Source organism: Pyrgilauda ruficollis, unplaced genomic scaffold (assembly GCF_017590135.1).
Source record: "Pyrgilauda ruficollis isolate IOZ18807 unplaced genomic scaffold, ASM1759013v1 scaffold55, whole genome shotgun sequence".
Classification (NCBI taxonomy): Eukaryota; Metazoa; Chordata; class Aves; order Passeriformes; family Passeridae; genus Pyrgilauda; species Pyrgilauda ruficollis.
Genome location: NW_024527155.1, coordinates 4,674,655 through 4,696,677, shown reverse-complemented (window position 1 = coordinate 4,696,677; position 22,023 = coordinate 4,674,655). Strand labels below are relative to the sequence as shown.

Below are 22,023 nucleotides of genomic sequence, written 5' to 3'. Positions count from 1 at the left end.
CCCTTTTCCCCAGTGCAAAACATTAATTCTATTTGCTACAACATGTGTTTTGAAAGACAAATTTACAGCATTCACCTGATATAAATACTTCATGGTCCAGAAAACCATGATATCTGGTTATCAGCCAGATAACCAGCTTTTGTGCTGCATGTGGAGGGTACAAACTGCAGGAATGACAAAGTGAGGTAATCTACCCCTCCCTGTTTTAGAAGTTATTTCCAAACTTCTGCTTCTTTGGCAAGGAGTCTCAAAGTTACTAAAATCCAGTGGACCCAAGTTAAGAATTAAAAAGCTCCAACCTTGCAAAAAGAGAAAATTTAAGTCATATGCAGAAATACAAAGCCAGCAGCACACACACAAAAAAAAAAAAAAAACACCACCAAACAAAAAACATTTCCTTTGGCATAGAAAGAGAAGAGGCAAGTGAGATGTCAGAAGAGTTAAGTGGTCACAGGCTGCAGCTCCACTTCCCATCATCAACAACCAAAAGGCACAAGGGTTCACTTCAACAGACAGCCAGACCTTCCATCTTCCTTTAGAAGGAAGGAATTTTCCCCTTGGGCAGGGGGTGATGATGAAAATAAGATATAAACTCCTATAGGAAGCACAGAGTAAGCAGCTAAAGCCCATCTGAGATGTACAAGGGAGTCAGAAAAAGAGGGTGAGAGAAATAACACCCCAGAAGCTCTTCACAGCTTTGAGCGCCATTTTCTGAAATGGTAATTTAACTCTACACAGCCAGTCATAAATGTGTAATATGCTTTTCTTACTGAAATAATGAGAATATTTTCTTTATCATTTCAATACAGTAGGTTAAAAAAATATAAAGAAGTCACACAAGAAGAAAAGCTGCATAAAAGCCAAGATGTTCAAAACAATTGCAAGAACCACTATTAAGGTGTGCTTTTTGCATATAATAAAACCTATGATGTCTAATCACAGAATATATTCAAGCAACACAAAATCCCACATATTCCTTGAAAGACTAGAGAGATAGCTCAGTGCAAAACAACGCACTACCTGTGCACTGAGCTTTTCTGATGAGGAGCAGGAGAAAAGCAGAATTTCTGTTGCTGTACATGCAAAACAAATTGTACTACTGCAATCTGTCTTCCAACATTCCATTAAATTGTCTCTATTGATAACAGCAGAATACAAGTTAGCTTGATTCACTGAGCTCAGCATTACCAGAATTTTAACTAAAAAGCTGCACTGTTAATTAGATTCCCCTCCCCCCCCCCCCAATTTTAAACCCCCCCCCCCCCCCCCAATTTTAAACAGTTGAAGATATTTATTAGGGATAAGCATAGTTCCTGAAATTTAGGAAGGCTTCTGGGTTTATAGACATATCTTACTGTTTCCTACAGTACCTTTTCCTTCCCTGTTTTGTGTCTGCCACGTGCAACATGACCAAAAACACAGAGCAAACAAAACACTGACTTGGTGAAAGTGTTGCCAAAGGCTCCAGGAGGAAAGGGTGCACATTTTGGCGTTGGCTTTGTTTTTTAAAAAACTTTCAGTAATCATCATATTCAGGGTCACAGTAGTAGAAAAGCGTCATCAAAAAAACAAAAGCAGAAGAGCTGCTGCTTTATAACTTGATTAAGTCTGCTGGATTAAGTGCTAGAGGAATTTAGGGTAATTTACTGCTTAAACCTCCCCCCAAAAGAATGCCCAGCAGACCACACTAAGTGGCCATTTTTAACCCGAGAAGATGTAATTTTTCTGAGGTGAATCCAACCCTTCCACAAAAACAAAGGGTTAAAACAGCCACCAATACCTTCATTTCTTCTTCCTATATGCACACTTGTATTAAACTAACCCCTCAAGACCAGGGTGGAAAACTGAAGTGGAGAGTGAAATAGAGAAGAACAGAGCATATAATCATATGTCCAAAAGGAAGTAAAGCTTACCAAACACTAATAAGGAACACTGAAATACAGAAATCAGGAGCACATACCCCAAGGTGAATGACACAATAAAAGTAGAGCATGCCTTATTCTGCAATTTAGGTTTTATTGCATAAAGATTTGTCAGGAAATTTGGCTCACACACTGTGTATGCATTGCAATCCCTGGTTATTATAATACCTATTACAGAGTACTGCATGACAGGTGCTACTTTCAAGGACTAACAGGAGGCAGCTGGGTATTTGGGGGAAAATGCTCTGGGTTGTAAAGAACTGTTTTTGTTTAATGAGTAACAGGCCTTCCTTATCCCCTCCAAAACTGAAAAGTCAAGGAAGGAAAGCAAACACTGAGTGAGGTTACTGTGTTACAACACAATTCCCCTGTGCTGCTTTCAGCTACTCATTAACTTCCACACATATTAACCAGATAATAAAAGAGACAAACTCAGTTGTTTCCCCCTCCACACCAAGAAAAAAATGAAGCAAATGATAGGTTTAGAACTACCAAAATTGCTCAAGAGATACATCATACCATGGATAACAGCAGCATGGCTCCAAACTCAATGATGGATCCCTACTATTGCCATGGGGCCACACAGACACCAAACACACTTCTGGAGCCCAAGTTTTATCTGGAAATTCCCATACTGTAATGTAGCCAGATCCAGCACACCAAGTGATGCCCAGAAAAAACACACATCACAAAACACCAGTTAGTAGTCATTTCAAGCACCTGACCTAAGAAAGAATTCTTATCAAGGCAAGGCCTCAAAAATAGGTTTAAGGGTGACTGACAACACACAGACTTGGACATCAGAGAGATTTTTGGCTTCAGCAGTTTCTGGGATTTATATTTTGCCTTAGGCAGTGGGTGAGGCTCTAGTGACAGCTCAGGGGAGGCTCAGTGAGCAGTCACACAGGTAAGGAACCAGCTAAGGACAAGAGCAATATTGCAATGAGCTCCTGACATCAGGGAACAAAGGAGCTGATGATGCTCCTCCTCCATGAGGACACCAGGGTGGTACAGGTCAGCCCCCACCTGAGAAAGCACCACCACCATCCAACAACGCCAGCCTTACCACAACTGCAATCAAGCAAAATCACAGCAGGTGCTGCAGGATTCCTCCCCATAAAAGGGCTTTCTTTTTATTAGCAATGAAAGATGAACAAAACCAAGACCATGAAGCACAAACCCCCCTGTTGTGACCCCTAAAACGATGCACAGTCTACAAAAGACAAACTAAAATGGACAGAGCAATGGACCTTTCACTCCCCTTAATTCAATTCTCTCCTTTAAGTCAGTGCACTATTATTGCCCTCGTAATGAGACTGTAACACTGAAGTTTTTCAGCTTGATGGTAAAATCACGTAGTGTCCATCCATCTCCAATAATAGCAATATTGAGACAATGAACTCTATTGAGGCATCTAATAAGGCAGATAGTCATTTGCATAGTACATTTTCTGTGACTCTCTGTAATACAACATCTCAAAGACTCAATTCAGACTATTCTCCTTTCCCACAGACATTGTAAAAAAGGATTCTTTTACTAGAAAAAGAAACAATGACCCCTCCCATAATAGGAGAAAGCAAAAGATAGAATTTTCCTGCCTACTATGAGTGCACACTTTTGCCTGTGTATTTTTATTTGATTGGGCTAGCTTCTTTTCCTCTTTTAAAATTAACTCTATTTGCTTTTCATCTCTGTTGTTGGCTTGAATGCTCAGAAGTTTATTTCTGATTTTGTTCCAACAGCCTTCTAAGCGGGAAGTACCTTGGGATCCTAATCCACCACCACAGAAAAAATTCATCTTTAATTCCTGTGCTACAATTTTTTTTCTTTGTGTCTTCACATACTTCTCTCCTGTGTGACTCCCTAAATTGTGATTTGCTGGACACACCATGGTTTTGGAGATACACAAGCCCGATTATGAGCCCTGAGTTTTAGGACAGGCTCTGCAATGCAGTACTTCGGTAAGTTTCACAAATCACTTCCCTCCAACAGACTCTAACAGCCTCAGAGAAATGTACACACATATAATGTACACTGTGCCTCAGAGTTCAGCTCAAATAATGCCTCCAACTTAGAGAAGAGCATTAGAGAAGCACCAATGATTACGTCCTTCCTCTTCACAATCCTTCTACTTTGCCCTCTTTCTAGTAACAAATCCCGGACTTTGTCAGTGCTCCATCTGGCACAAGGAAGCACACATCTTATTCCTGGAGGTAGTTAAGCTATCTCTACCTGTATACTAAAGGCACATCCTCAAAATACCACCTCAGTGTGGTCCCACAGCTCTTGTCTGCTCTGGTAGTCCGAGGCAAGCTCCAGATTTTCTTAAGTGTGCCATTTTCTCTGCTAGAGCCCACAAAAGGAGCAGTGTGAGGGAACACATATCCAGAACTTGTCTCCTCAACTCCCAGCCTGTGATACAATCATTGATCCACCTTTGGCCATGAACACAAGCCCTCTGCAGCCAGGCCAGGGTGCAGAGGAGACAACCACTGAGCTACCAAAGTCCTTGGACACTCCCCTGCCACATCCCAGAAAACCAGCAGTGACACACACTCTTCACATGGGTCAGGCATGAAGCCTCCCTGCAGAAGGCTGAACCAGAGCACTGCTCTCAGGTTAACCTTCAGCAGCTCAGTGCTGGGCTCTCAGGAAAACAAAACTGGAGGGCATTTCTGGCAAGTCAGAGAAGGTCAGCAGAAAGGGAGAAAAAGCTGCCACACAACAGCCCTAGTGAGGAACAGCGCTGCACGCTTTGTCCAAGTTTCTGATTTTATCAGATTATGCCACAGTGTTAACATTGTTTATGGCCCTATTTTGTGTCTGTGAATCACCCACTCCCAGAGACTCTTCCTCCACCCCAGATTATAAATAGTACCATATACAGAACGGAGCCTGTGAAGCAAAGGAGACTTGCTGAAACAAAATAATGTATATTGAACTGACAAAAATCTTTCAAAAGCCTTTCTTATTTATTTATAGTGCTGGCTAGACAGGCAGATTCCCACATTTTATAAACCCTGTAGGTCACTATCTCCATTGCTCATTCACAAACAATTCTGCTAATAAAAAAAAAAAAAGCCTTCTGGTTATAAGTGAACTTATTCCCCAGCACACTGCTTCTTGGCACATGCCTTTTGAAAAGAGAGATTTTTAAACAAACAGTATTATGTATTTTTCCTGTTTGAAGGCAACATATGTCTAGACGATGATATGACAATATGATATTATTTATGTATCTGGAGACATTCAGACATTGCAACCAACCTCTTAGTGCTCTATCAGTACACATAAGTAATTTTCTACCATGTCATAGCAGACTGTAACTTAACTTTCCATTGATTTTATTTTCATAGGAAAATCCATTCTCGATAGCAAGCACAAAATCCATCATATGTTTTTTAATTCCCTCTTTTCTCCAGAAATGACTTCTTGCAGTGGGAAGTTCACAGTGCTGTCATACAGGTAACAAAGCAGACAAAGATATGTGGCCAAAAGCTGTAGAGAACAGGCTTCTGGAGTCCAAACACACAGGACACCTTGTTAAACCAAGACATAATGAGCTGCAGGCATAAGGAGCCAAATAAGCACAAGCCGGGACATTAAAGAAATCCAAATTCCCCTCAAGATGAGATGGGTGGAAAGCAAGCATGCACATTCTGCTTTGGCAAGGCAAACCTTCAGTACTCCTGCTGAACCCCAGGGAACTCATCCCACCTTTCCATCCCCACGCTCAGATGTATTTGCCACAGCTTCACAGAAGAGGATCTGAACTGGATACATGTCAGCCCAGCAAGGGCCTGCCGAGCTCAGCACACACATCAAACCCACGCTGGCAAATACACACCACTACAATGTCCCCACCAGCTGCCAGACCCCTTTTACCAGGCAGACACACCAACACCACGGATGCTGGGGCTGGAAGAAACCCTTGATTTTTCCTCCAGTTACAGAGACATGGTTACACAAAATGCCTGTGTAAAAGACATCCTGCCCAGTATCGATCGAACAGAAACAGAAGAGCCGCTGAAACAATCCTGGCATGTTCTACTGATGAAATTTCTTTTAAGTGCCTAAGGTGAACCCATTCAAGTACTTCACTATTTGATTCATCATTTTCCCCCTGCCATTCATCACACGCTTATTTGTCAAGCTAGCGGTTCCTTAATCAGTTGTAGAAGTTAAAACCTGATGTAGCAAGGTTCCTCTTTAAAACACAAAGGAGGAGTAAAACAAAGCACTCCAATGCATATTTCAGGAACAGTTAAATATATTAATACTGTTGTTCTTTTTTAATTTGTAGACTCAACAAAAATCAACTGTTTATAATCTTAGGAAAAAAGGAAAATACTAGTGCCTGGAAAATATCACAGTAAGTCTGGACATCATGTAAGCCAAATACATGTCTTTTTTTTTTTTTTTTATATTCTCCTACTGCTTATCTCAACACACAGTTCCTTTTCCTTTAGCCTGTTTCAAACAATTCTTGATAACAAACAAACAAAACTAGATAGCAAACTAAATTATTTCTCACTCAAGGCCCATTTCTTCTGTTCTACACTTACAAATATATACTCTGGACATACACAGTCACATATATATGTATATATACACACACACAGAGAGATATAGAGATGTATATAGACACACATATATTGAACTGGCTAATACTACTTAGAGTATCCTATCACAGTTATGCAAAAACTGACTAGTATTAAAAATTACTTTTTGGTAGAAAGCAAAAACAAGAGTAGGGTCCCCTTGCAATGACCTAGCAGCACAGAAATTCAGAAAGTCCAAGCTGTGTGCCTTCACTGTTACTTCAGACCCTTGTGCCTTTTTCTCCACATTTAAGAACAGAAGTTTTCCCAGGGGGTCAAACCATTGATTTTCATCATCACTCTGAAATACTGACCAAAGGACCTACAGTAGCAATATTTAACCTTCCGTAAGATCTTTCCACATTAAAAAATGTGTCTGTAATAACAATCTTTGTTAAGGAGTCTGATCAACACAGAGGGAACTACAAGATCATAAAACAGGAATGTGACACAATAACAGTGATGGGGATCTCCCACGTAGGTTCTCATTTATGCACACAAAGGGGAAACAGGGAGGAAAAAGAAATTTAATTAGAGCTGACTGAAAAGTGAGGCATATGGTTCACAGGAATTTTTGCTTTCAATTAAAACACCACCCTCCTCCTCCTCAGCAAGCTAAATAAATACAAATGAAACCAAACTATTCTGTGACATGTATATGCAAAAACTGAACATAAGCATGAAACAAAATTGAGGTGGAAGCTGTACCATAGATCATGTGCAACGACAGTCTGAGTCCTGCAAAAACCACTTTGTCACCACACTAATAGAGGCACTTATTCCTCTCCATCATCACTGCTTGTAACTATCTGTTTCCCACTCATTAGCAAAACCTATTCCACATACATACCTAAAATTTGACTTGAGATGTGGGCAGAAAAGGAAAGGGGGAGATAAAACGTTGTAAAGAAGGGTGCTGAATTTTAGCAGAAGACTTTTTAATAGAGAAATCATGTTCTGAAGTTTCTTATTGATAAAAATGCTAAAATATGAAAATAGCTATGTTTCTAAAATAATATGTTACAGGGAAACATGTAAAAGACAGGGGCATTAAGGATGGATTTTCAATCAAAATGATAAATTTTAATTATGAATATACAGAGAAGACTTCAGAAAATGAGATAAAATTGATTTAGAAACAAGTATGAGAAATGCTGTGAGAAAAACCATCCATACTTGCACTAAGAAAACTGAGAATGGATGGAGCTTTCACCGACTTTAAGTTACACCAGGACTGCCTGGCCCAGAGAAAGGAGAGTTTAGGAAAGGCTGTGACGCTGGGCTGTGCCACAGCTCTGTCAAGGCTGCCCATCTCGGGTGTGCTCGGAGATTTCACCAGAGCATCACCACTATAGTGTCTCTAACTGAGGGTGCTCTCACACACTGAGCATCCCACACCACAGAGCCTGGCTGGGGGTGAACACCTGCAGCAGGACAGGAGCAGGAGGAAGAGCTGTTCTGTATGACAAGGAGGCAGGCACTGGTGATCTCAAAATCAAGGCCAACTAGTTAAATGAGAAATCTGAATGGCAATTCACAGGTAATGTGACATTACCCAGGGTCTCCTATCAGAAGATCCCTCTTCATAACTTACCCCAAGTGCTTTGGAGGGAAAGTTTTAGGACTATGTGCCAGCATCTGCCTATATATATTTACTTAATTATGAAATGTTGCAAGCAAAATGCTTCAAAACACCGAGAAAGGGGGAAAGCAGATTGCTGTGCCAATGCTAAATACCCTAAAGACCTTTTTTTTTTTATGGTCTGGCAAGAAATGGACTTTCCCTGACCCCTTTAGCGCTCCCTTCACTAAAGTTGCCCTTGCTATAGCTAGGAAAAGATTACATATTTCAGAAATACTTAGGATATCAAAATAAAAAATCTTAATTGACTTTTGCCTATTGGAGCCTTTGCAGAACTGGAGCACTGGGGGGAAAAAAATGCTCTCACCTCAGCTTGAAAGCTAACCAAAAAATCAAGGGGGGCAAACACACCTCTTAGTAAGGCTCTTTGCAAGCAGCACACAGCTGGTGATCTCATGTAGAGAGAGCCTGCAGGTTCAACATCAGCTGTCCAGAAATGCCTTCCATCACTTTTCAGTATCCAAATGAGAGGGGATAGTGCCATGTTATCACAGCTGTCAAGTGTGCAGAGGTCTGGGGGTGGCGGGTGCGTGTGAATTTGGCCTCCCTCTCATTTCAGGAAGGGATGTCTCATCCCAAGAGGATCTAATTAAGAAGAAGGAGGTGGACTGGTCGGTTTCATGTCAGAGGGAATAGGGTCCAGCTCTGTGTAATGAAACAGCACATACTTAGACGCTGCTTCAACAGCTGAGGCACGCTGCTAGCTTACGTAGGCTGCAGCAATCTTGCTCCTCGTGTACACTCTGTTTACTCATCATCCTCCCCCAACAGCCTACTTCCCTTTCTTCAGAAACTTTGCTTCTCCTTCCACAGAGATGGACATGATGGAGGATTGCTTACACCCCAGGCTCAAGTAGCTTCTCGTACACGTGTCCTCCTCGGCTGCACCCACCCGCAGCTCTTGTTTAGCTCTTTCTGCTGCATTAAAGCAAGGACAGGAACACCTCAAAGTCCTCCAAACAGCACCCAATACATACAAACCACAGACTGCTCACAAGACCAGTCACGGCCCTACAGGACATCTAGAAACAAACTGTGGGTTTTGTTGGTCAGAAAAAAGCAGTACTTGCTGTGCAAAGGCAACAAAAGGGTTTGTTTCAGTTACATACAATACACACTGCCTGGGGCTAGAACAGCCTGATGGAAGCCATTTACAACACAGATGTTTTACCAGCATACTGATTTTTGCACCTTTTCAATATAATGGCTGTTACCTTTAGCACAGTCTGCACATCCATGTGCCATCCTTCACAAGTTCCCTAGCATCCCAATGCCTCTTGCTGCACCACTTGCTATGAGTAGAGGCTTGAGAACTGGGACTTGCTCCATGACACATATCCAGGGTGATAGTCACTGTCCCACTAAATGCCTGCCAAGGTTTTGTGCAGCCTCACTCACACTCCCACTCCCTTTTCCCAAGCACTCGAGTGGTTTACCACAGGCTGCTCTGTGTCTAGAGGTAAATGTCTATCTCACCACACAAGAACCCTTTCCCCATCTGTGCCTGATGTAAGGAATGCCTTTCCTATCTACAAACCCACCAAGAATTAGCCAATTCACTTAGAGAAGAAAGAGACGAGACCCCACAACCCCACTTTTGTCTGATTTATAACCCATTCATGACCAAAAAGGAACCCTGTATTCACAAAATACAGGAAGTTGTATAAAGGAAGCTTTTTTCCCCCCTTGCAGCTCTCATTTTTGATGCAGTTTGTGAGCAGAAGTGAATCCTGGTGGAGACAGGTGAGGTGGGTCACTATGCTGGTTTCCGATATGCACCGGCTGACTGAGGAAGATTCCTTTTTTGAAGTCATTGCCAGAGTTCCCAGCCCCACAAGATTCCTTAGTAGTAGCCATGTACAACTACAATGTCCCATGGCATTTACAACTTCCAGGTCACAAAACACAACCACTGCAAGAAAGGGGAAGAAAGTACCAAAAAGCTTTGAGGGGTGGCAGGTGAGCAGCTCCCAAGTCCTCAAACAGATCTCGACAAACAACCTACTGCAAGTCCTAGAAATTCTCAGTCATTAGCTTTATCTTCAAAACTCCAGCAGGATTTCATCAGTGCTATGTTCCATGCTGAAGCATGAAACAGCAAATGTCTGACTTCAGGAAAGCAAAAGTAAGAGGTCTTTGTTCAGAACGGAAACTGAAGTTTGGCACTATCTTATCTCCCATCTTTTCCACACATTTCTGCAGGAGGAGACAGAATGTTCAGCTAACCAGTTCTCACTGCAAAACTCAGATTAACATTCATGGAGTGAATTTTGATTAAATCTGGAGACAACAGTGATAAGTGATAAATACCACATGCAGCAATGACTGAATAAATGCCCACATATGAGATACCTGTTTGCTCTTCTGTCTTGCCTTTTTTCAATTTAAAAAAATCATTCACAAGAGAGAAGGTAGGCAATTTGCAGAAAAAAGACTGCGGAGACTCAATCTGCAGCCACAGGTTTTTTGCAGAGCTAGGCATTACAACCTACTGTTCTTCTTAGCAGCTGTGCCAGGTGTTGTGAATAGCCCTAAACTTAGGGATAGGAGGAATCACTGCACACACTGCTTACAAACCATAAATGCACTGCACAGAATTCCGCATGCAGCATAACCTGTGGGGCACAGTGAAGGTTATCAGAAATTACCTTCTGTCCAGCAGGAGCACTGCAAGTAGGCAGTGGCTCTGCTAGGATGGAGCAGGGGCTGCTCTGTGTCAATCACCCACTCATTAACTTAATGACTGGATGGACAGCAGTCCCTTCCTGCAAGTCAAAAACAGTCCAAGTGAGTGAAAAAGACAATTTTTTTTTTGTAGGCTGCTCAAACTTTCAGAAATTTAGAAGAAAACTATTTGCACCACTTAGATCAAGTCCTAACCAATTCCACCATGAAGAGAACTAGACTCCATTATCAGTGAAGAGGGAAAAGCATGCTCTTCAGTAAATAAATAGCAGCTCTGACCTTCTGCTCACTCCTCCTGCAATGCTGTGCTTCGCACACTGAACCAGGAAATAGTTGAACAGATACATGTAAAATTATGAAGACTGAGTCAGAAGACAATAGTTAAATAAATACCAGTTAAACCACATACCACAGATCTGTCTTGTAGGACTGAGAAATGAGTATCGCCTAAGGCTGCTCCAGATATTGCATCCACCTGCAAATATTTGCTGCTGGCTAAAGCTCAGCACATGCACTCTCAGCAGCAGCAGCAGGACTCCCCAAAATATTGCAGACAAGAAAGAAAGACAATGTTAGCTTAATTCAGAGCACAATAAACTAATTATATCTTTTAATCATCAAAAGCATATAATAGCTTGTTGGAAGACTTTTTTAGTTTGGGTGTTTGGTGGTTTTTTAAAGCACATTATAAAGTTAATTAAGGATGCACCTCTTTTTTTCCAAGAATTTTAGGCCTTCAAATTCATGAATATAGAGAGCTGATTGTTAGCTTCTTTAATGTGGCTATTTTACTACAAGTGCACAGCAGACATCAGAAACAAGAATGTCACAGAGGAATTGAGCACACACAATAAAAGCTCAGAAGCAATTACACTTTCATTATGCAGCCTTAAATCCACATACAAATACGTTAAGACATTTATATTTTAGATCAACTACCCTTCAGCAATAGTGAAAAATCTTTGGAGAGAAAGACAAAAAGATAAAAGTGCACTAACATGGTGCTGGAGGACTTGGCCATTAAAGTCATGTCTTCTGAAGAAACATCTAAACACTTTGCAACAACATTTCATCTGTAACTGTTCAGCTGGAAAAAAGGCCTGTCTCCAAATGGATTCAACACTACTGGTTCTCAATATGTAGCAAACCAGCTTTTTTTTTTTTTTTTTTTTTTTTTTTTTTTTGCTTCTGTTAACTGGCTAGGGTTTTTTTTCCTCTGGAACTATCTCACTGAAATTTTAACATGTCCAAATGCAAGTCCTTAATAAGTTACAGACAAAGGCAAGTTTTCTCTCTTTTAATAGGGAGAAAGGAGTGTATTGTTGAGATTTGTCATATCCATACAATTACCTGCATTGTTATGGAGATCACAGAACAAAGGCCCAACAGATCCACTTCCAGATCTTACAGCCTTGTCCTTTCCCATAATTATTTTCTTAAAATTGGATTTCATTTAGCACATTCACAATACCAATATCTATCAGTGCTTAGCATGTGCTCAGGGGTAGTTCCAATTATTTTTAAATGGATGTAGCAATGCATTTAATTTATCACTCAGATGAACAACTTAATAGTACTAATAAAGCAAGTGGGTTTTTAGTTGGTTGTAAGAAGTCTTAAAACTAGTACAAAGTTAATTAGAATAACTAGCTAGTCTATCACTCATTTGAAAATAAATGCAAAAGAAACTGACAAAAATTTTTCATTTTTTGCTTTCATCTCAGAAATACGATTTTGAACAGCAGAGATACTGAATTTTTAAAAAATATCAACAAACAACTTTTATCCTGCAAATATTAATGCTGCTCCTTTACCTGATATAAGTCAGTCTCCTTTCCTCGGCTGTCTGATGCAAAATCTATCAGAAACTCTGAGTTGAGAACACCAGGCCCGTGTCTGTGACATCCTCAGTGTGCCAGCTAAAAAGGCCAGATCCTGACCTCAAAGCTGGGCTGCTCATTTCTCCCTGGTGCCCAGCTGCACAGAATTAGAGGTGAATTACCCTGAAAGTTATGCAAACTGAATCAAAGATAACAAACTTCCCCTAAGAAAGAGCTTCTTTTTTTTTTTGTTGAAGATACAAGCTTACAATAACTGCAGGAAGGAAAACTGTGGTTACAATTCTCCTATTTCCCCTCTATAAAATAGAAAAGCATAAATCCACAGAAGGTGAAACCATCAAAGACCCCAGTTAACCAGGCACAGCCTACTTCACAAAAAAAAAAAAAAAAATCACATCAGAACTGACCACAAAAAGGACATTTTTATTTGTACTGAACTTCAGGCCAAGTATTAGAAGAAGCAGCTGACCCTGCAAGCAGATGGAAAGAATATTAGAATTTAGAAAGTATAATTCATGTAGCAGCAAAGTCATGGACTCAATTCCAAACTTGGTTATAAAAGGGCAATTATAAATGTGCAGTGTCGAGAAGATGTTAGAATTCCCATATCTGCCTTCACTAGAGAAAAGCAAACAAAACAGAATTTGATAATCCAAAAGGACCCTATCAACTTATCGTTGTCCATTTTATTTCCCTCTTGATTTATAAGTATGTAAAATTCCTGCAAAGAGTCAAAGATCATGACCACAAAAGGAAGAAAACCCTAAACTCCCTTATTAATACAAGAAAATTTTACATATGTAAATTTGATGCCAGCCACAGGCACTCATTCTTTTCCTCACATTGTGTTTCACAAAAAGTCATATTTATTGTTTAATAACTATAGTGAAACAGTGGCACATCTCATATTGCACTAAAACCACCAGCAAGGCTGAGTCCATCTCTTTTGATGGTTCCACACTGCACACTGCTACTGCATCTTTTGATGGTTCCACACTGCTACTTTCTACTAATGTGCATTTCTTTCACCTGCAGCCCAGAAGGAAACAGTGGAAGCCCTTCTCTTTGTCAGCCAAAACCACATCTTGGTCTCAGAGAGCTCATTTACCCCAAATCCCAACTAGCACACAAAGCTGATTGCCTTTCCAATCCAGATGTCCCTGGCGGTGGAAGCCTCATTCATTTCCACTCCAGCATCCACCCTGCTCTTCCCACTTAAAAGCACAGAGGCCACCTTGCACAAAGTCAAGCAGCAGAGCAGGTTTTGACAAATAAAGATGAAGCTAGGAGCTCTCTTACTATGAATTCTGATTAAACTAACAATTCACCTGTCCTTAAACTGATGCAGACAGATGAAGGCAACTAAACTGCAGTCTCACCGTTTTCCCCTTCTGTATCATGAGACCTTCAGGAAAATTCAATTGAAAGTTTCAAGTGACAGTCTGGGAATCAGTTGTCTGAGCTACTTTGGGCATGAGGAAACCCTGGGAAGGAAAGGCAGCAGAAAGAAGCTACTTATCTACAGGGACTCTTGATTCTGCAGGCACAACAACTGCTACAGGGAGGCAGCAGGAAGCTTTCCCAGTCTGCAATACCATGGATGGTCCCATGCTTTGCTGCTTATATAGGCTGGCCTGCCCCAAAGCTAAGCTCTGCTGCCCCATTCTTTGCAACATCCTCCTGTCCCATGAGCCAATGTGGCACTCACAACCCAACCCTCTGGCTGGCATCCTCTGCATGGCTCTCTCCTTACTTTGAAAAATAGAGCTGGTAGAAAATAGAATTTGGAAGTGAGGACTCAAAATGAGGTATGTAGAAACAGACTTGCCAGCTCATGTGTGTATATAAGAAAATAAGCAAAGGAAGCTTATTAAAAGTGCCCCAATTTACTAGAATCCAAGTGCACAAGAGGAAATAATGACAGAAAGCTCTACCTAAGCTCCACCACAATGGGAATGCAGAAACAAAAGCCACCAGCATTCCTGTGCAAGAACACCCTCGAGAGCCATCCACCATTGACGAGACAAACTATCAGCAAGCAGAGCAAGATGTGTAACATCATGAACTGGACCAGGAGTCCTCTTACAGGCATGCAGAGCTCCCTGTCTTACCACCCACCTGCCAAGACACCCATGAATGATTCATTTTGACACACTCCATTAAAAAAAAAATCCTGCTGAACTAGCAGAAGCTTTTAAATATGCATTTAAAGCCCTGCCAATCTACATCCCTCAATGACCAAGGACAGGCTACCTTTTCCACAAAGCTGGTCTGCACAAATAACCCTCTTTGGGGAGCACTCCCATGCAGGCTAGGTTCAGCCCAACTGCTCGCAAGCTGGCAGACACAAAAAAAAACCAAAAAAAACCCCAAACACCCCTACCAAAATAGTGGCAAAAGGAAGTAAGGAATGACTCTGAGAATGCAGCTAATCACAGAGCCAGCTGTGTTGTAGATACAAATCTAACAGCCTAACAAGGGAAAGCTCCCAGCCACTCACCTGGGCTATGATGGGAGAGAGAGCTGCAGCACTTAGGGGCTCAGAAGTGCTAAGAGACTGCATCTGCTTACCAGGCCACAAGAGACAGGCTGTAATTTGCAATAAAGCTCTGCACCTGATGTTCAAGTCTTTACTTGGCGATTTTACAGTTTCAGAAGCAAAGATTTCTTATGTTCAATGAGGAAAATGGGGCTGAAGTTCACACAAATTATTCCTTATATTCAAGCCCTGGCTCATTTGGTGCACAAAACACAAAAACCAGTACTACAGTATGTGGATGTCATTCTCCTGCACACCACAAAGCCAAACCAATCAACCAAAAAACCATGCGGCCCTTCCAATAAACAAAACACCCAACCCAACACTTAAAGAAAATACCCACATTCTCAACCCTAAAGCAGAAGCCCACATGCAGAACATAACAAAACCCTTGCATGCAATAGGAACTTTCCAATGACACGCTAGGTATTTCTTTTACTTGTTCAGTTTGGCTAAAACTGTACAGAAGAGTGAGAAAAATCAGAAGTGTACCAAACAAACGGGAGGTACAAGAAGAACAGGAAACAAGCAGATGGGCAGCACTGGAGAGAAAAAAGACTTCCAGGCACTGGCTAGAAGAGCCTGAAGGTGATCCTAACAGGGGTCCCTTCTCCCTTCATGTCAAGCAGTACCCATGTCAAACACAGCCTGAGCTCTCTTCCCCACTCATACCAGATGGGTTTGGAGCACCATGTAAAGCCAAGGTCAGGTACAGATCCCACAGATCTGGCACCACAGCAGACACCAACATCCTCCTTTTAGAACTGCCATTTCTTTTTCTTTGTAGGTGCAATTTCTTCAATTCTGAGACACAGTTAAAAGCAGTTACCTTTTTCTCTTATTACATTTCTACAGGTGGAGAAAGAAGCTTTCCTAAACAGCCTGTGGTATCTTTACAGAGAGCACAGAAGGAAAAGAGTGATGGGTGGACTGCTTGGTTTCTGATATCAAGGGCTTCTTCCAATTTCCTGATGATGATAAGAAAATAAGCACTTTCAGTAACTTGCCAAATACCAACAACATTTACGGAAAGACATGGACATAGCTTTCCCTGCCTTTTCCACTGAAAGCCTATGAAGGCCATAGAAGATAACTAAATGAGGCCAGGAATTTATTGATTCAGCTCTGGTTGGACCACATTTACATGTCCATTCTTTGCTGGATTACAGAAATACTTTTCCCACTTAATCTTGGATTTTTCTCCTGGAATTTTGGATTAATAGCCCCAGGAGGCCTGTTTATGTGCAGATACATTTGGGAACAGCTGGAAAGCACTTAGAGAAGAGCCTTGGTGCAGCCCTCCAGAGAAGTGCATCTGTTTTGTTCTTCTCTTCCTGTGATGCCTGATCACTCTTTCCCCCACACTCATTGCTTTCTAGCACTTCATATTAGCACATGTTTACCTACACTTCATTTTCTTCCCCCCTCTCCCAGTTGAAGCCCTCCCCTACACAGTCATCTCCTGCTGAAAATTAATTTCCTACTGATAGCTCCATTTAAGGCAAAGTTCTTTCACTCTCCCATCCCTACATAGCAGTAGGCCCTCTCTGCTGGAGAAAACTCAGCTAGCTCCTCCTATACTTCCAGCAACTTTTCACGATGTTCAAGGTACTATTTGCATTCAAATGCTGGAGTCAAACTAAAAGCATCAGGCTAACAACCAGATGTGCAGCCACCAACTGGTTTAGTAGTGTCTCTCGCCTTTGCTCATACTGAGAATCTTTCAAGCAGGCAAGTAAATGTCATAGGTAGGCTTTGTACCTACAAACATCCAACCACTCTCCAGCACTGTCAAAATGCCCCCTCTATGACACACTGTAACTCTAGTAGAAAGAAGGAAATGCATAAATTAAAATTATATAGATTATGCCCTGCACAATGAACAACCAAAATTTTAAAACAGCAGCAAGTTCGCTCATATTTAGAAACTCCAACCATTAAAAAATTACATGCCATGAAAATTCTCAACAAAGACTTGCATGTAGCTCCCATAATTGAGGAAGTACTAATAATAGCGTGGCTGTTTGCACAGACAACATTTCCACTGTGAGCCTCAATTCTGATCTCAAATATGCAGAAGAAGATATTTTGTTGTGAGCTGCTGGCTGGAGACTCAAAGTATTGGAAACCATGTGAGAGTGCTGCAATGTGCAGCCAGCCCATGCCTCTAAGGAAGCACATCCATGCCACGCTGAAGACAAAGCCTCCATTGAGCCCTGCAGAAGGTGCTTGTGTTGCAGGGCTTTGTAAGGAACATAAAGAAGCTCAGGAAATTAACCTGTATTGCTGTTGTAAACAAAAATGGAAGCAGTCATCACACAAAAATAACCTGGCCTGGCAGATGAAAAGTTTATTTCTATGCTCCTCAGCCACAAGCAAACTCTGTTCACAGCTACAGCTTCCCCTTCTGGTCTGTGCTGCCTAAGGTCAGGTCTGCTCAGGTCTCCAGATCAGCAATGCTCATATCTGTGTTTTTAATAGTGGCCATTAAAGGGTTTACCCCAGAAGTGCATGTACAGAAGCAGCAAAGGAGCCTCACATTTCTCCATCTTTATTCTTTTGTAAGCCTCTAAATGAGCTATATGTAGATCAGTCACAAAGGTAAATGCAAATTACTATTAACTTCTTCTTCTTGCATGTGCTGAAGATTACTCAGAATAATTTCACAAACTAAAATTTAAATTTAGTGTACTATGCAGGAGAAGACTCAACAAAGATGATTAATAATGACCAATATATAGCAGAAATTATCTCACATGCAACATACACACATGGCAAGCCCACATTTGAGATAAGATGGTTCTTCATTTAAACTCATCACTCGGAAATTCAGACCAGTAATTAAGTCATAATCCTATACAATCAACTCACACATTATCAGTAGTTCTGTGCATGGAATAAGATGTAACAACAAGCTATTAGGCCCACATAAAAGGCACTTGTAATTCTAAACACCAAAACAAGCCCAAAACCACTGTCTGTTGCTCTTTTACTTGTAGATGTTATTTATCATATCACTGATGTGATCACTCTCAACAAGAAACAGAGACCAAGATTTTGTGTTAACAACTCCAACCTTGCCCGCTATGTTGTAATTCCTGAAAAATAAGCAAGATGCTTATCCTTGAGTAAAAGGCACCACAGAAAGATCATGTGCCCATCACACCACTGAGGAGCTGCCATGACACAGCCATTCCACAGCTCCGGCCGCTTCCCAGTCTCTGCGTGTGGCTGGGCCCACAATGGTGTCAGTGTACAGCGCTGTCCCCTCCCCAACCCCACAGTCATCTGAGAGGCAACACAGAGGCCAGACCCAGCCAAGAGCCACTTCCACACCAGCCTTTCCACTCAGGGGCTGGCTGGAGACTGCAGAGAAGGGGCAATAGTTCTTACTGGCAACACATGAAGCCCAGCTCATGTCACATGCCTGACAGTCCTGCCAGCTGCTGTCACCTTCCTACAGCAGCCACATCCCTCCCCAGGTAAGGCCAGGCCATGACCCTGTACCTGAGCACATGCCACACCCCAAACAACACCAGCCACCTCTAACACCTGCCTGAGCCTATGCAAAGGGCCCTACACAAAGAGCAAAACTCTGCCCTGTTAGAGAACATCCTCATTTTTAGAGGGCAAGACCGTGTGAACAGCACTGGAACAGGCAACAAGATTATTGCACTTGAAGCATTGCCTCTAAGCAAGGCTTCATTCTGCATCCTTATTGCTTACAGGCTATAGAAACATAATGACTTTTCAAAATTGAGTTATCCCACCCTACCTGATGTAAATGGCTACAGTGAAATTTGGTCATTCAAATGAGAGAATGATTTACAGAATCACACCGTCAGCGAGCACCTGGTTTACATCCTAGTCCTCGACGGAAAAAAATCCTTAAGGACCTCTCTCCCCACCTGTCTGCAGGTCAAGCACATGCTCTTAATGTTCAGAACTCCACCAGGTGCTGATCAGCACTAGTGAAGAAGCCTGAGAGTTTCAGTAAACGGAGACTTCCTTGCCTCAGCTTTCACATTCACAGGTACAATTAAGTCAAAATTGCAAATGTTGTCTTCTAAATTTTCAGTAGTGACACTATGAGCTGCAGAGTACCCACCTAAAATAATGAGCCACACCAAAATCTGCAGATCTGACCTATGTCTTGCAGCATGTTGATGGGAGCTCTGGTAACACAGATGACAAGACCTAGCTGAGGGTCCACAGCTGGGCCCCAAGATGATGAATGCATAAATTTAGCTACATGTAATTGAGGAGTGGGTCCACTTTTTTTAGTATTATTGTTAATCATACTAGACACCAATTAAGAGCCTGACTTAAGAGAACATTAGACATCACTAAATCCCAAGATTTCACACCCAGCTTGAGAAGAAGAACTGCAAACAGAGGTCATGGCAGGCAGATCCTGCAAGGCTGTACCCAAGGACAATCCAGGCCTCCTCTGAGGTCTTCCAAAATGCTGGTGTACTTTAATACCCAATTCAGTTTTAGCTCTTATTCTGAAGAGATTTTTAAACCTAGGCTTGGTTCAACAACAAACAGAGATCAAATGACAAAACACTGCAAGGTACTCCAAACTGAAACAGACAAGACGAGGAAGCAAAGGTTTACAAGAGTCAATTGCAGCCAATGACTGCAATCACAAGCTGGCATCAATGCAAGGTAAGAAAAAGTAGTCAAAAATGTAAAGCAGCAGTACAGTTCTGCTCAGCAGCTCCTAAGCAGATCTGTCACCACAGATTGCTGAGCACCTTGGTTCCTATCAACACACATGCACACTTCTGTAGCAGAAAACATCGAGGCAGAGAGGACAAGCGGGTGCATCTGGAAGCAAAAGTTCAGCAAGCCCCAGAACATGAGAGTTCACAGCGGCCATGAAGCACTCCTACGGGAACACTGAGAACACATCAGCTGCGGGAAGCAGGGTGAGAGTCCATGCCAGCATGCTGAGTGGGTCACCTGGCACGCCATTCTGATTTACATCAATGAAAGGTGCTCTTGGAAGAACATCCTGCAGCACACGTGGGAACAGAGCGGGGCCTCAAAGCCAAGCGTGGTGGCCAAGGCCTCCTGCTGATCTGCTGCCCGGCACCGCTGGGGCTGCTCGCTCCGCACCACGGCAGCTTTCCCGTGGAAACTCCGCGCTGATCCCGAAAGCTGTAACCCAGCGGGTGATGTGCACCAGCGGCACGGGCAATGCGCAAAGACCCCCTTACCACACATACCCTATTAACATCATTAACCAGCAGCGACACGAGGAGGGCAGGCTACAACACTGGGGAGACGAGAGGCGTGCCTGTTGTACCCAGGGCAGCTTTTACCCAGGAAAACAACCGGGGCAGCCTCATGCCCCGAAAGGAGGCACGCAGCTGCACTGTCGGGTTAAACCCCAGCACAGCCCCGCTGCGGCCGGGCGGGGGACAGAGGGAGGCCGCGGGGATCCCGCCCCAGGTGAGCAACGCCCCGGCCGGGCCACACCGCGGCCCCAGCCTCCCCTGCCCTCCCCTCCGCGGGCGGCACCGGCGGAGCCGCTGCGGGACAAAGCCCGAGCCCGGCCGCACACCTGCCCCGCCGGCCGCCGGCTCCGAGCCGAGCCGGGGCAGCCGCGGCAGGGGCAGGTGCGGCACGGCACGGCAGCCCCCCGCCTCCCGCAGCTCGGTCTCACCTCGGCCGGCAGCAGCAGCAGCGGCGGCAGCAGCAGGAGGCAGGGCAGGGGCAGCCGCCTCATGGTGGCGGAGAGCGCTCCCCGCTGCGCGCACGGCCGCTCAGCCCGACGCCGCCGCCCCCGGAGACATGGCCGGGCTGAGCCCCGCACCGCCCGGCGTCCCGGCCCTCCCCCGCGCCCCGCCCTAAGAGAGGCGGGGGGACGGAGCCGCGGGGGAAGCCCTGCGCGGGGCGGAGTGAGGGGGCGAGCGGGGCAACGGCCGCCGGAGAGCCGGGCCGGTCACCTCCCTGCGCCGCCGCTGCTCGCCTCCTCCCGCCGGCCCCTCGGCCGCGGCTTAAATGGCCGTCTGGCAGCGGGCGGAGGGGCTGCGGCTTCCCCGCATTCCCCCCTCCCTCTCTCCCTGCCGACATCTGACATCTCCCCCCGCCAAGCCGGCCCGGGTGAGGAAGTGGCTTTCTCCGAAAGTTTCCCGGTCTCCGTCGGCAGCCGCGGAGGGAGCGGGGCGCGCCCGGCCGGCCCTGGCACGGTGCTCGGGGGCGGGCAATTCACAGAAGGGTCAGGGCTAAGGCGAGGTTAACCCGGCCCCGGGGGCTCCGCCGTCCGCCGCCACACGCGGCCCCGGGCGGAGTAAGGGGCAGCCGAGCCCCGCCGGGGGGTTGCCGCAGTGAGGGGCTCTGCTTGTTGCACCATTTTTCATCCCCAAACAGTCCCCCAAGAAAGTCTCATCTCGCTCCAGGCACGGGTTTGGACATGTCATCATGTTTTATCCATGTCATCAAAAGGGACGTGACATCATCAAACGCCATCACTTCTGTAACCTTAACTTACTTCCCAGGCTCAGTGAAGTGTTCCACATTTCATTCATAAGGGAAAGGGGGAGGCAGGGACAGTTTACAGAGCATATCTTTAATTACGGAAACGCTGGCAGTCCTCATTTTCTCAGAAGTTTTGAGCTCATATGTTTATCATTTCCCTGTCTTTTCTGAGCCCTCAAAACATGTGCATAGCATTACGGAAGCAACTATTTCCATGGGAGTTCATGGGAAAATTCACAAGAATAAGGACATTGGGGCTGTTCTCTGGAAAAGAGAAGGCTCCTGGGAAACCATATTAGAGCCT

The 22,023-nt window shown here is 43.8% G+C and overlaps 1 protein-coding gene across 3 annotated transcripts in view; it reads right to left on the bottom strand.

Moving 5' to 3' along the window:
- Positions 1-21,254, bottom strand: part of LOC121360900 (receptor-type tyrosine-protein phosphatase eta-like) — a 70,978-nt gene extending 49,724 nt beyond the window's left edge. Inside the window, exon 1 of one of the 3 annotated variants that reach the window (XM_041481051.1) lies at positions 20,905-21,254. In XM_041481051.1, coding sequence (XP_041336985.1) covers positions 20,905-20,967 — 63 coding nt within the window. In that variant the 5' untranslated portion in view covers positions 20,968-21,254. The remainder of the gene's footprint in view (positions 1-20,904) is intronic. The other 2 variants (XM_041481052.1, XM_041481053.1) reach the window with 2 other exon arrangements.
- Positions 21,255-22,023: the final 769 nt, after the last annotated feature.